We start from the raw sequence: 15,064 nt of genomic DNA, 5'->3' as shown, positions 1-15,064 counted from the left end.
ATTTATCAAAATAAGTCAAGTGATTTTTGTGCCATTTTATTTAATTTTGACAGCTGATCTAATACTATATGGATATCCACTTTGCACCGCTTACCCTAGGGTATGTACTACGTTATCACCTAGGGGACAGAAGCAGTGCTCCTGTGTTCACTTAACTACATACTTCTTAGCTTGATTGTGGTGATAGTTTTGTGGCTGTATACTTGTATCAAAACTACCTAATTACACATTTTCAATATGTGCAGCCTGTTGTATACCTCAGTAAAGCCCTGTATCGTACATACACACACCTTCTGGTAGTTAAAATAGCTGCCGTCTTTAGGAGTTATGCTTTCATTTGGTATAGTTTAGCTTTGGTTTTTGTTTTTCTCTTTGGTTTTGGCTTTTGCTTTTATGTTTCAGTTTTCTCAAAATGTGTAAGCATTTCCTTTGAGTCGGGCAAGTCATACATGGTCATCAGTGTAAATATTGAAACTGATCATTTTTTGGACCATCAGGAACCACCAAGTCTTTTGTGGTTGGTATCAGGTATCGGCCATATTTCTGGCATACCTTTATTCCAAAGATTTAAAACACTGGGAATGTTGTCAGGTTCTTAGTAGTAGCAATAACAACCTTAAATAAATGACTAAATTTGACTATTTCTATTACTAAGTAGAAAGGGAAGAAATCCTATGTAATCATAACTCTTTTATCTTTTTATAAATGTTTTTCTTTTCTTTTTTCTTATTTTAAAGTTCTTGCCAAAGAGAGAAGATTATGTATCCAGTAACCCAAACAAATAAACCCAAATATATACTGGGGTTTTTTTTCTTTTTAACTACGATTTATTTATTTATTTACGTGAACTCTGTATCCAATGTGGGTTTCAAACTCACAACCCCAAGATCAAGAGTCACATGTTCTACTGACTGAGGCAGCGAGGTGCCCCTATACTGGTCTTTCTTCCTTCCTTCCTTTCTTTTTTTCTTTTTTTTTTTTAAGTGTCTTGATTTGGTTGACTATAGAAGAGACCCTCCTATCCTATCCTCTTTCATGACATCATTAGTAGCAAAAAACTTCTTACCCAAAAAAAAAAAAAAAACCTGCGTTCACAACAGTTTTTCCATGTTGTCGTTTTTATGTGCAAGATACATCCCAGTAAAAGACTTAAAATCCATCTTAACAATTTTCTCTTTACAACTGGATTAGTAAAATAAATTGATTAAAAAGTTGGTCTAGGGGCGCCCAGGTGGCTCAGTTGGTTAAGCGACTGCCTTCGGCTCAGGTCATGATCCTGGAGTCCTGGGATCGAGTCCCACATCGGGCTCCCTGCTCAGCAGGGAGTCTGCTTCTCCCTCTGACCCTCTTCCTTCTCGTGCTCTCTATCTCTCATTCTCTCTCTTTCAAATAAATAAAATCTTTAAAAAAAAAAAAAAGTTGGTCTAAAAGCAGATACCCTAAAATAATGCATGTGATTGCCTGGCTAAACTAGATAGTCTGGTTAAAACCTAACCTAAATAAACAACATAAATTTATGTTAGAGGTATTGGGGTATTTCTCCCTCTCTGTGAACTTTGGCCCTGGTGAAGACTGGCTACTGGAGAAAGTTCTGGTGTATGGAAAACTTGTTGGTATTCCTTATTTATTCTCATAGATGTGCAGAGTATCTTTTGAGGAGAGTATATAGTTTCACCATCTGCATTGGCTCTCTAAGCTTTTTGTATTCACCATGACACTGTTAACAGGACTCCAGAACAGAAATAACAGCAGCAACAAAACCATTTTGTAAGCCTTATTTTAAGTGGTAGTAAGACAGGTAGACTTCTACCCCTCTCTCCCTTCCTCACCTCCAAACCCTGTACCTGCATCCTGTGTGTGCAAAGTGGCAGGTGTGGGTGTAACACCAGTTCTCGAAAAACTTTGTCTTTGAAATAGTTTTGTGACAGTGCAGATGTTTAGGTTCTTAATAACCAAACCAAGATCATCCAGATGATTCATCTGGATCTCTAAAGAAAAACTTTTGGTCATAGCTTACATAGGCAGAATCCTAACCTGTGTTTTAAAAGAAATTTTTGTCCCAACCTTTAAGGTGACCCTATATAATAGATGACTGCCTGATGCATATCACTTTGCCACAGAAGTTTCCTCTGTGTGATATTTTTTCTCAAATACTGTATGTGTATCCTAAGATTAGAAGTGAACCATCTTCAGCTTTACATTTCAGTTACTTTTTAAGTTATTAAAATTTTTCATACTCTTGAAATATATATGCTGAAAGTTTGTGTTGTGTCTCCTAAACGTTCATCACATATATCCTTTTAGTAAGGCAGTAAGTAGGTCCTTTACTTTTGGATCCCCAAAAACATGTGTGAAAAGTACAGAGGTATCCACCCCCACCCCCCCATTTCCTGATTTAGTACTGTACTTAACTTACAGGGCATTTGGAGAGTCTCGTGCTCTAGTGACTGAGCTAGCCTGGAGCTCTTACCAAGACAGTTTAGATTAGATAAACTCCTAAGACTGCCATATCCTTTGTGAAGATGGGAGATAGATGGCTTTCTGAAAGACTGTAGAACATGCTTAACCACCAAATACTGCTCAGCGTAAATATCCTGCCACCCTAAATGGACTGCAGAAACAAAATCCATATTAATTTCAGAAAGATGTTTTAGATATATTTAACATTTAACTATCTAAATCTAAGTTCTGTAGTTTTAACTTTAAACATCGCATAATTTTGAGTTACCAGGAAATCAGTAGTTGAACAGTAACTGATCCTATAAAGATAAGAATTTTTTATCATTAACCTGATTTAATATAATAAAATAGATCCAAAAATCGTTTCCTCCCATCCAAACTAACTTTTCAAGTTCACTGGGAAGAGCACATTTCCAAAGACGTTTTAAGTTGAAATGACTCAACTTGTGACTTATTAGGAAGTCAAATTTGTTATGTTTTAAACAGGGAAGAAGAATTAACCTCTGTTTCCAAAAAGTAGAACAGAACTTTCTGACAATTGCTTTGTTTCTAGTTAGTGTTGGCATATCTTACTTTGTGAGGAGGTAATTCTATCTCCACTCAAACAGAAGACTCTTTGTACTGTCTTTACTAAATAGAAAGGAATGCCTTCTGCCAGACCTTCTGCCCATGCATGTGTCACTTCAGTCTTGCACAGATGTATGTTGTAAAGGCATCTGCACATGTCCTTGGCCACACAGTGTGTCATTTTACTACATATCTTGAGGTTTTCTTTTTTAGTTCATTTAACATTTGCACATTAGTGGTTTTATATTCAGAGTTTTACTTCAGGGTTAATTATTTTGGTGGGAGAGTTGATCTACAACTCTACTTCTTAGGGCCTTCAAAGACCTGAGCTACTTATCTGCCCAGTCTCCTTCCTTAGTGAGTCACATTCCCTTCTGATAGGAGTGTGTACCTTTAGGAGCTGTAATAGGCCTTCCGTCACTGAAGATTCAAATCATGGAAGGTTCTTTCCAGAGAATTGTAACTCTTTCAGCCATTTTATTCTTAAATTATACTAAGGGGACTATTTTTACTCCATTTTCTCATACCTTACTTTTTTATATGTCATATCAAAGAATTTTTAGAAAAAATGTTTCATCTGTCATTTTTAAATGGTAATTTTTATTTTTACGTGTTATCTTTATTTTTAAGGTGATTTTTAATTATATATCCTTTTGAATTATCAGAATTATTTTGTCAAGTATGCCACAATTGTCAAAAGCACCAAATACAAATAATTATATTCCTTGGACATGTAAAAGACAGACCTGATGTTCTTTACTTCAGTAGCTGAAGAGTCACTAACGCTACACCTCCATTTCCCTAGCAGTAGAATTAGAATAATGTGATGTGTAAAGTTTGAGATCCTTGAATGTTTAAGTGATGTGTTTACTAACCTATTATTTTTGAGACAGTATGTGTAAAATAGCTATTTCTTCTCAACTTGTATATATTTTTCCTTTAACAAATTAAATGTTTGAGAGAGAACCTAATTATTCATAAATCCCAGTGTTTATGTAGAAAGTGGAAATATTTCTAAGAATGTTAGTAATAGCAGAAACTTAGTGTGTTCCAGGCATTGTTCAAGCCACTTAAAAGTATCTTATTTAATCTTCATAACAACTTTATAAGACAAGGTCTAATATTAACCGCATTTTACAGATGAGAAGACTGAGGCCCAGGGTATTCCCTAGCAAGTGCTAGAACCCGGATTTGGGCCCAGTCAGTCTGATCCCAGAGCCTGGAGTTCTCGCCTAACCCTGTCCTGCCTTTGCTTGAACACCTCCCGTGACAGGGATGCTCTACCTTCAGAGTTGGCCCGTTCCAGTGGCAGATAATGTTCATTTAAAAGCTATTCTCTAATTGAAGTACTTAAGAATGAAATGATACGATGTCTGGGATTTGCTTTAAAATAGATGAAACAGATTCTCACACCAAAAACTACTAAAGCTGAGTGATAAGTCCATGGGATCCATTATGCTATTATTTTTCACTTTTCTGTATGTTTGAAATTTTTCATAATAATCAGGTACTTTTTAAAAGTGACTCTCTATATTAAACTAAAAAGTTATATACGACTCTGGAGTCTAATGTCTTTGTTTTCATTTTAGTTTCTCTTCTGTGTAGTGATAATATTTGTTCTGTTCTCAAAGTGATATTCAGCTGGTGTTTCTCATACCATTAATTTTTTTAATAATTTACTGTTACTCAATAGGGTTCTTAGTATTTTAACAATAAAGGACAACATTCATTCTCAGAGTGTCATGTTTCTCTATTTTATAATGTACCAGTATTGGTTTTTGAGAGTGTTCAACTTTGTCCAAACTTGTTTGAAACCACTACACCTAAACACACATTTAGTATAACCTGTTTTTGTTTTTACAGGAGCCAAGCAATAAAAGAGTTCGACCTCTCGCTCGGGTCACATCCTTGGCAAATTTGATCTCTCCTGTAAGAAATGGAGCAGTCCGACGCTTTGGTCAAACAATTCAGGTAAGCAAGGGAGGGGCTGGAAGGTGAGTAATGTAGTAAGGGGGCTTTTTACAGAAGCCTAAAATTTGTATTTTCCTTTGAGCTGTACAAAGAGTTTTACACTATTATATTTAAACATAAAGTGTTTTTTAACATGCTAGTAAGGAATATTTTTACTAGAATAGTATTTATATTTATATTTATATAACTCCATTATATTAAGTTACATCTTCTATCAAAGCAGAGTTTTAGATAGTTTTTATTCCCAAAAACGTAATTTTGGCTGATAAGTAGTTTAGAATGATAGATTGAAGCTTGGACAAATGATTGTCTTATGTGTTGAGAAATTCTCAGAACTTTGTTTTTGTCTATTTTTTTAAGAAAAAGGAATAATTACTATCCTTTGAATCTCTCTTTTGTTCACCTCTTTTTTCTTTCTTTTTCTTTCTTTTTTTTTTTATTTATTTTATTTTTTTTATTTTAAGTCATTTACCCTTCGTGGTGACAGCAGATCCCCGGCCTCTGCCCAGAAGTCATCTAGCAGATCAACAGTTCCAACACCTGCCAAAAGGAGAAGCAGTGTCCTGTGGTCAGAGATGTTAGATGTCAGTATGAAAGAGTCTTTAACTACCAAAGAAATCAAACGTCAGGAGGTAAGCTGGCATTCAGTAGCAAGGCCGTATGTATTGGCTTATACTAAAAAAAAAAATTGTCCCTGTTTTTTAAAACATATGTTTTGTCAGAAGAATAGCAGACTAATGCCTGAGGCAAAAATCAGCAGCATTTTAATATCTCAGTGGTAATCCACAACACATGCTGAGCAGCAACACTTCGTGATGAATGGTGGTCATCAGAGTTAACCCTAATGGAGTAAAGTTGTAAAACATGGCAACCTCTTGAGACTCCATTTTGAATTACAGTTTTCAGACGGAGTCACTTTAAAAAACACTCTTCAAAACAGTTAAATAATTAATGATAAAAATAATAATAATTAATGATAAATATCAATTGCATATAATTTTCCTTTCTCAAAGGAAGGAGTGACCTATAATGTTTGCTGGATCTTTTTTTTTCTTTTTAGGCAATATATGAAATGTCCCGAGGTGAACAGGATTTAATTGAGGATCTCAAGCTTGCAAGAAAGGTCAGTAAATAACTTTTTATCACATGCCCTAGTTTTAAAAAATTATATTTCACAAGTTATAAACTTCTTATATGGCTTTAAATCTCTTCAAATATGAATATCAGTAAGAGAATCTGTTTGGGTATTAATATATACTTCAGTTTCTTTTATGTATAACAAATAGAATCCACGCTTAGCTTTTATATAGTTAGTCATGTTTGCGTTCAAGGAAGGTCTCTCATCATGTTTTATTTGCTTGATCTCTTTGGGTGACATACTTCTCCCCTTCTGATAGGCCTACCATGACCCTATGTTAAAGCTGTCTATTATGTCAGAAGAGGAACTCACCCATATATTTGGTGATTTGGATGCTTACATACCTCTCCATGAAGGTAAGATATGCTATTTAATTTTCGTTAGTATCTGAACAGCATTAACAATTTGGGGCAGAGCCGACATGGGGCTTGATCTCACGACCCTGACATCATGATCTGAGCTGAAATCAAGAGTCAGATGCTTAACCGAGTGAGGCACCCAGTGCCCCAACACAAGTTTTTTTGAATCTAAACTTCTAATTTAGTGCTGAATTATTTTTTTAAATAACTTTGTTATTGGTATTTCTGCCTTTTTGCATTTCAGATTTGTTGGCTAGAATAGGAGAAGCGACCAAACCTGGTGGAACAGTGGAGCAAATTGGTCACATTCTTGTGAACTGGGTATGTAGTGAGTTGCTTACACCAGATAGTTTTTTACATATATGCCATACTCGTCATTTGTGTTGAATAGCAGATCTATTTGATCTAGTAACCAAATTCTAAAAACAGATAAACAAGGCATTAAAACTGAACAAAATTATATAGCTGTAAGAAGTTACAGTGTTTAAAAAAAAAACTTCATGAATGATAGGGATTTATTTGTTTTAAAAATATATTCCTCTTTAGACAGAATTCCCACATTATGTGTTTTGTTCCCTTAGTTAACATTTGAGTGCCTGCTAGATGCTCGGTGCTTTTCTAGGAGGGACCACGGGGGATTCAGTGGAGAAAGATGTCTCCACATTGATAATCTAGTGAGAGGATAATCAAGTACATAAGCAGTCTCAAGGTTGGTGATGACCGGGGTGGAGGAACTCAGGTGCCCTGAGAATATAGAAGACTAGCATCTAACTGAGGCTGGGAGAAAGTAGGAGTCATGGGTCTTTAGTTGGATTTAGTCAAATTATAGGGAAATTAAAAAAGGACATTCTGATGTTGGCTCAGAACACTACCCTACCCCTGTTATCATCTGTAAGGAAATTTTCACAGCTTGTTTAAACTTTCAGAATTAGCTGTAAGTTTTGTGTTTTCACAAAAACATGTATCATACCATGTTTTCTCTTATTATTCTTCAGTTGCCAGGCTTGAATGCTTACAAAGGCTACTGTAGTAACCAGCTGGCAGCCAAAGCTCTTCTTGATCAAAAGAAACAGGATCCACGAGTCCAAGACTTCCTCCAGCGATGTCTTGAGTCTCCCTTCAGTCGAAAACTAGATCTTTGGAGTTTCCTAGATATTCCTCGAAGTCGCCTGGTCAAATACCCTTTACTGTTAAAAGAAATTCTTAGACACACTCCAAAAGACCACCCTGATGTTCAGCCTCTGGAGGAAGCTGTAAGTCCAGTAAATTATTTGTACATTTTTCAAGTTTATATATTAGCTTGCCTTAGAAAGGTATACAATGATACTCTCAAATCTTACGCATAGTGCAGCATGGTGAAGCGTTCTGTTGTGTTAAGTACCCAGTACACTAGTGCACTAAGCAATAGAGACGTAACGTATTTTATATTTATATTGTAATCAAAAGACTAGATTCTAATATCTGATCTCTTCCACTAGCTAGCTGTGTGACTTCAGGCAAGTCACCCGATTTGGCTGAGGCTGTTTTTTCATCTATAAAATGAAGGGACTGACTGAATTATCAGATTTCTAGAATCCCTTCAAGCTTTTATTTTATTTTATTTTATTTATTTATTTTTTAAAGATTTTATTTATTTATTTGACAGAGAGAGACAGCGAGAGAGGGAACACAAGCAGGGGGAGTGGGAGAGGGAGAAGCAGGCTTCCCACCAAGCAGGGAGCCCGATGCGGGGCTCGATCCCAGGATCCTGGGATCATGACTTGAGCCGAAGGCAGGACACTTAACGACTGAGCCACCCAGGCGCCCCAGCCCTTTCAAGCTTTTAAAATCCTGTAATTTTAATATCATGTTTTAGCCCTACATGGAACAGCCCTGCTGAAAATGCCTCATTGATTTCTTGATAATTTTTAGATACTGATAATACAAGGAGTTCTCTCTGATATCAACTTGAAGAAAGGTGAATCAGAATGCCAGTATTACATTGACAAACTGGAGTATCTAGACGAAAAGCAGAAGGATCCTAGAATTGAAGCAAGCAAAGTATTGCTCTGCCATGGGGAGCTGAAGAATAAAAATGGACATGTGAGTGTATTTTCACACTAACTAATATGAAGTGAGCTATTACTTTCATCTTCCTACCTTGTTTAATTTTTTCTGCGTAAGTCATGAAGCAGGTTTTAAAATAAATTCATCACACAGTGAAAGAAGGTTTCTGGTTTTTATTTTATGTTAACAGCTTTGATAAAGCAAACTTTGGTTTCTTTTGTGACAGAATGACTTAAATGTCTTGGTAGAAAATGGTTCATACTTTATTTTTTAGTTTGGAAGCATAAATCAACTTGTTTGGCTAGGGGTTCCTTTCTAAATAAATTATTAGTTTCATAATAAAAAAGCGTGTCCTTCAAAAAATTTTTCAAAGTTTATAGTGATGGAAGTAGCTTTTAGCACTACTAAACAAATTTCTACAGTAGATTGAATGAAAGCAAACTTATTTTTTAAATATTAATTATAAATGTATCTGCTAGAACTAAATGTAAGCATGGATTTTTTTTTTTTTTTTAAGATTTATTTATTTATTTGAGACAGAGAGCACGTGAGCTGGGGGAGAGGCAGAGAGAGAGGGAGAATCCCAAGCAGGCTCCATGCCCAGTTTGGAGCCTGATGTAGGGCTCGATCTTATGACCCTGAGATCACGACCTGAGCCACCCAGGCACCCCATGGAATGGTATTTTTGTTTCATTGAGTGCTTTTCAGAAGGAAGCCCAATTTTTTTTTTAAGTTTTTATTTTAATTCCAGTTTGTTAACATACAGTGTGTGATATTAGTTACAGGTGTACAATATAGTGATTCAACAATTCCATACATCACCAGTGCTCATCACAAGTGCTCTCCTTCACCCCCATCACCTGTTTCCCCCCACCAGAAGCCCTATTTATAAGTTGAGGTTCTTTTTGGAAAAAGTTGAAACCTGACATCTCTGATTTCTATCATGAAGCCTGATTGTTCTATAAAGGCTTACATTTGTATGGGACAAAATAGAACCATTAACATTTTTAGCAGCTTGCATTTTTTAATCCTTATTTTGTTAGAAAGCTATGGTATACAATACTGGTGTTCCCAGACATGTTACTACTGGTAGGTCTTTGTGGTGCCTAGCGTTTACTCAGCTGTGGCTTAATCTAATGTTCCACACTGATAAAAATAGGTTTTATATAGTCTGAGATTAGAAAAGCTCTCCAGGTAGAACACGTGTAGCCTTGAAATCACGGTCTTTATGAGGTCATTTGTAAGGATGACTTCAATCACTTAAAATCACAAAGATTTCACATTTAGGACATATTTGTTTCTTGTTTCTCCAGAAACTTTACATATTCCTGTTTCAAGACATCTTGGTTTTGACTCGGCCTGTTACACGAAATGAGCGTCACTCCTACCAGGTTTATCGGCAGCCAATCCCTGTCCAAGAGCTGGTCTTGGAAGACCTGCAGGATGGAGACGTGAGGATGGGAGGGTCCTTTCGAGGGGCTTTCAGCAACTCAGATAAAGGTAAAAATATAAGCTTTAAAGTAGTTTACATAAACAGAAACTCAGAATCTAAGTGAATATAGTTTTAATCTTTTAAGAATTCTGTCCCTACACAAAAAATTGTAAATGAAATGGGTTCCATTGTCCTGTACCTGTTCCACTCCCTGAAACAGTTGTCAGGTGCTTTGGTGCTCTGACACCAGCAGGTGCATCTAATATGTAAGGGGTAGGCCTTTTTGAACGTATCTGCCTGATAGACAGGCCTGGGATAAAAACACCCCTGCCCATATTAGGATAGTATGCTGACTTTATTTTACAATAGACTATAAAAAGCCTTTTTTACATTTTTTATTCTTCTAGCTAAAAATATCTTTAGAGTTCGCTTCCAAGACCCCTCTCCAGGCCAGTCCCACACTCTGCAGGCCAATGACGTGTTCCACAAACAGCAGTGGTTCAACTGCATCCGCACCGCCATTGCTCCTTTCCAGCAGGCCACCAGCCCGGCCGAGCTGCAGGGTTTGCCGGAGCTCCACGAGGAGTGCGAGGAGAACGACCCCTCTGCCGGGAACGTCCGAGCCCAGAGAAGGGCGTCCACGGCGTCTAGTGGGACTCAGGTCCAAGTTGCTGGAGACGCTCCAGAGTGCGGCTCCCCGGTGCACACGGCAGGCGACACGAAGAGTGTGAAAGTTCACCAAACACAGGCTGGCTTCCGAAAAGCAAGGGACAAAGCCCAGTGCAGTGGCAAACGGAAGGAGACTCTGGTATAAAGGAAGTTCTGTGTATTAACTGGGGGAGAGACTGTTTATTTATAAATGTGTACAGTTTGTCTTTTCTTGTAATGTGAGCGTGGGAGCATTGCAGGGCTACTTAACACCAGTCTTAACATTTTCTATGTTTTTGGTTGGTTTTGGTGGTTGTTCCTTTTTTTTTTTTTTTTTTTAATGGCAGCTAAAGATACATGCAGATTACTGTTATACTGTAGCCTTTTTGGTTTTTTTTTTTTAAGATGTTTTCCCCAGATTATTTAGAACATGCAAGCCTGGTATTTTTAATCAAATGAAATATTTATGAAATGGATTTTCTCTTTATTCTGCATTCATTATGACTTTCTAATACCAACCAATTGTGATATTTAAAATATTTGCCAAAAACTAAAGTTTTGCAAATACTGGGATTTTACCAGTGTTTTTCTGATAAACTTTGCAGAATTTGAAATTGTAGTATTGGCACCTAAAATCATCATGCAATACATGCTTATGATTTCAGAACTTACACTGAAACATAAGTCCTTGGAGAACAAACCATAAAACTTAATAAGTTTTCCATTTTATCAACTGGAATGCCTTATATTTGTTTTTCACTGCACATTCCTCATTTTTCATCCATTTAACCTGCCAATTATTTAATTTTTTTAAATTTGTAAAGTAGTTTTTAGTATCTGCTTTTATTTTTTTACTTTGATGCCTTTGCCTTTTCAAATTGGCATGTCTTTAAAGTATTTTTCTTCTTTGATTAAAAATGTGTATGTATGTGTGTGTGTGTATATATATATATATCTCTCTTTTTTTTTTAAATCATATTAACTTTACCAAGTGAAACCAAGCCATACTGTTTTTGAGCCAATTAAGAAAATTGCAGTTTTTAAAGTGTAGCATGTCAGAGTGGTGAATACACGTGAAAAGACTCTGTGTATTCTGGACTACTGAAAGAAAAATGCCGTAAGGTTTTTGTTGAAAGTTTTAGTGTTGTCTGAAAAACAAGAGGGAAGGCAATTGACTGGTAATAAGTTTAGAAAAAAACACACACAAAAAAAAGAGGGCCTAAGAGAGTAGTTTTGTCTTAAAGTAAAAATGTCTGGTTGCACCAGAACGTGAAAGGAGATAGTAAAAGCTAAACTTGAGGGTGTGTAGTAAGTCGTAGAAGGCTTGGGGGAAGTGACTTTTATTTGCCTTGGTTTATGGGTTTGAAAGGAAACAATGAAATGTGTTGAAAATTTGACCATATTAGATCAGTTTTGGTGGATTTATTCACAAGAGGGAAGAAAGACTGATGAATCTTACTGTAAAATGTTTCTGTTCAAAGGAGGACATAGTATTTAAGGAGGGAAGACTAAAGCCCTGTGTCATGGCAGATCTATATTGGTGATCAGCTCAAGTAAATGTTGACTATTATGTGAACTATATCTGGCCAGTGGAAATGAAAATTGAAAAAGACTGTAAATAGATAATCCAAATGATTTCTCTGTATAAATGAATTATACAATTAAAAAAAAAAAGCACACACATAATCACCCTTAAAGGTTTCTTGGCTGGTGGATGTTGGGGGACATTTGCCAGGATGTGCTAGTTCAGCAGAGGAGGTAATGGCAAGCCTCACAAAAGTTTTTAAAAATCATAAATAAACCCTTGAAATTCATTGATCAGAAAGGGAAAGACTGAATTATAAGGACAAGTTTTGTGAATCTTCTTACACCATTTAGAATACAGTATAATCAGCTATTAGATTAAAGACAGCTGAACATGTGGCAACTTTCTGGATAAAATAGTAAAGCTCGTAGCAAAGCATCCTGATTCATTTCAGATTTTAATTTAAGTATCTCAGATTTCTAAGTTTGGAAATGCAAAGTCAAAAGTATAGGTTACACCAACAGTTGTGATCTGAAAAGTCAGAAAGCAAGATTTCTCATCATTTCTAGAGATATTATATAGAATATTCCTTCCAGAATTCCCTTGATCAGTTTCTGACATTACAGAAACAAGTTCAAATGCTATTAATGGAATGATTTTTTTTATCAAAAACTGTATCTTCCTTTGGCTTACACAAGGGAGAAAATAAGACCCAGAAACTGAATAATTACATGGAATGAACACTTCATAAATTGCATCTATATTTGAGAGCATTTGATGATCTAGCCAGTAGTTCTCAAACCAGTTCAGACATCAGAATCACCAGGGGTGCTTTTAAAAAAGGAAAAAAAGGGGCTCCTGGGTGGCTCATTCATTAAGCGTCTGCCTTCGGCTTAGAGTCCCAGGGTCCTGGGATCAAGCCCCGCATCAGGCTCCCTGCTCGGTGGGAAGCCTGCTTCTCCCTCTCCCACTCCCCCTGCTTGTGTTCCTGCTCTCGCTGTGTCTCTCTCTGTCAAATAAATAAAATCTTTTAAAAAATTAAAAAATTAAAAAGGTAAGTGGGCCTGCCCCCTAACTCCTCCCCATACAAATACACATTTCACTGATTCAGGATCTTGGGGAGAAGGGGGGGTAAGAGTGAGGGCTGATCATTTGTATTTGTAAATGCTCCCTCCTAGTAATTCTGATACAGTGAACTCCTTGGGTCAGCACATCGTGATCAAGGATCCAGCCGATAGCCATTATGTAAATGATATGCAGTAAGTATCGGCTTTTATCTACCAGCTTCTCAGTTTTCCTTAAACTACTCAGGCTCTGTTGAAGTAAGTCTGATTTTTCTTTTCTAACTTTTTCTTTCTTTTCTTTTCTAACTTCTTTCAGTGAGTGCGCTTATATATTTTGAGCAAAGTTAGTCTCTGTTTGGGAAGGTCTTTTTTAAACTCAGGATGTGTACACACGAGGTGGGATGGGGGGAACCAAGGCACCCACCCAAATTAACTCCAGCAGTCGGGGAATCCAGTGTCATTCAGTCACCCTTGAATCTGTTGAGACTGCCATTTCCTCAACTGACTCAGGTGACCAGTTACTTTTGTGCAGCTGGGTCTACTCTTTGTTTCATGCTTCTCTCAAAATGCAGATCTAGCCCAGTACTTGGTTATTCAATATGTGTATAACTAATATTAGTAAACTAATTTTGCAAACATCAGCAAATGCCTAGTGGAGGAAGGCTTAAGCCCATCTGTCAATCTTGGTAACCGAGATGCAGACAAAGTAGATGTCTTACAGTTTGTCTTCATCATACTCATAAGTTAAAATTCCTGCCTGTCCCTAGAGATGAAACTGGTCTTCATTGTGTTTAGAAGTCCAAGGGATTCAAAGCACATGATATCTCAACCTCCTTGGGCTTTTCTTAACCAGCATTCAAGAATACCTATGAAAGAATAAGTGTCTTTGTCCATTGAACCTAGTTCCCCTGAGGGGAGTGTCCTATCAAAGAAGATCTCCCTTACTTCAGAGGACTCCAGAATCTCCGAGATCCAAAGGAATTTTGATTTTTGCCTGCATATTTGAACAACTCCAGAGCCAACCGCAAGTCTGAGGATGTCTCAGATGTAAGTGGTTCCTCAGGTCCAGTGGTATGTGATCTTAGTTAGACCACGAGTAGTTTGAGACTCCAATACAAGCTATGGGCCCTCTCCCCCCAGAAAATGTATGTATATACACATCCACACAAATTAGGGGGGAGTCAGGGATACTCCCCGAACCTATCTATGGATCCCAAGTTAAACCTGCTCCACTCTGTCCTGACCAGGACTTTGTTTAGGGAAACATGGTGTGGATTCTCGATTTAGAAAATCAAGAGAATATTTAAAAAATTACCTCGAGAGAATGAGAAGACTCTAAAGACGGAGAAGATATTTATGAAAGTCACACCTGACAAAGGACTATTAGCCAAAATATACCACAAACAACAACAAAACAACAAAACTTAAAACTTGACAATAAGAAAATGAACAAACTAGTTAAACAGACACCTCACCTGAGAAGTTGACAGATAACAAGCACAGGAAAAGATTCTCCACATCATGCAGCACTGGGGGAGTAAACGTTCAAACAACGAGAGTCCCCTACAGTCTTGGCATGGTGAGACCCATACCACTGCAACCCCAGACGCACATTCGTTGCTGCTGGAACGCAAAGTGGTGTGGCCATTTTGGAAGACCATTTGGCAGTCTCCTACCAGACTACAAACTGCAAAACCCACCGTATGGTCCAGCAGTCATGCTCTGGTATTTACCCAAAGATTTATGCCCACAGAGTGACTTGCACGTGGATGCTTATAGCAGGTTTATTCGTAATTGCCAAGAGTTTGAAACGGTAACCAAGATGCTCTTCTTGGTGATGAATAAGTAGACTAT

General features: G+C 37.1%; 1 protein-coding gene across 1 annotated transcript in view; it reads left to right on the top strand.

Annotated features, from left to right (window-relative positions):
• The window catches only part of NET1 (neuroepithelial cell transforming 1), a 60,110-nt gene extending 47,797 nt beyond the window's left edge, over nucleotides 1-12,313 (top strand). Inside the window, exons 4-12 of the mRNA XM_027592818.2 lie at nucleotides 4,891-4,998; nucleotides 5,463-5,630; nucleotides 6,059-6,121; nucleotides 6,396-6,492; nucleotides 6,740-6,816; nucleotides 7,491-7,748; nucleotides 8,407-8,577; nucleotides 9,855-10,041; nucleotides 10,381-12,313. Of these exons, the coding sequence (XP_027448619.1) occupies nucleotides 4,891-4,998; nucleotides 5,463-5,630; nucleotides 6,059-6,121; nucleotides 6,396-6,492; nucleotides 6,740-6,816; nucleotides 7,491-7,748; nucleotides 8,407-8,577; nucleotides 9,855-10,041; nucleotides 10,381-10,787 (1,536 nt within the window). The 3' untranslated portion in view covers nucleotides 10,788-12,313. The remainder of the gene's footprint in view (nucleotides 1-4,890; nucleotides 4,999-5,462; nucleotides 5,631-6,058; nucleotides 6,122-6,395; nucleotides 6,493-6,739; nucleotides 6,817-7,490; nucleotides 7,749-8,406; nucleotides 8,578-9,854; nucleotides 10,042-10,380) is intronic.
• Nucleotides 12,314-15,064: the final 2,751 nt, after the last annotated feature.

Source organism: Zalophus californianus, chromosome 9, assembly GCF_009762305.2.
Source record: "Zalophus californianus isolate mZalCal1 chromosome 9, mZalCal1.pri.v2, whole genome shotgun sequence".
Taxonomy (NCBI): Eukaryota; Metazoa; Chordata; class Mammalia; order Carnivora; family Otariidae; genus Zalophus; species Zalophus californianus.
Note: the sequence above shows the minus strand (reverse complement) of the source record. Positions and strands in the feature narration are given on the sequence as shown.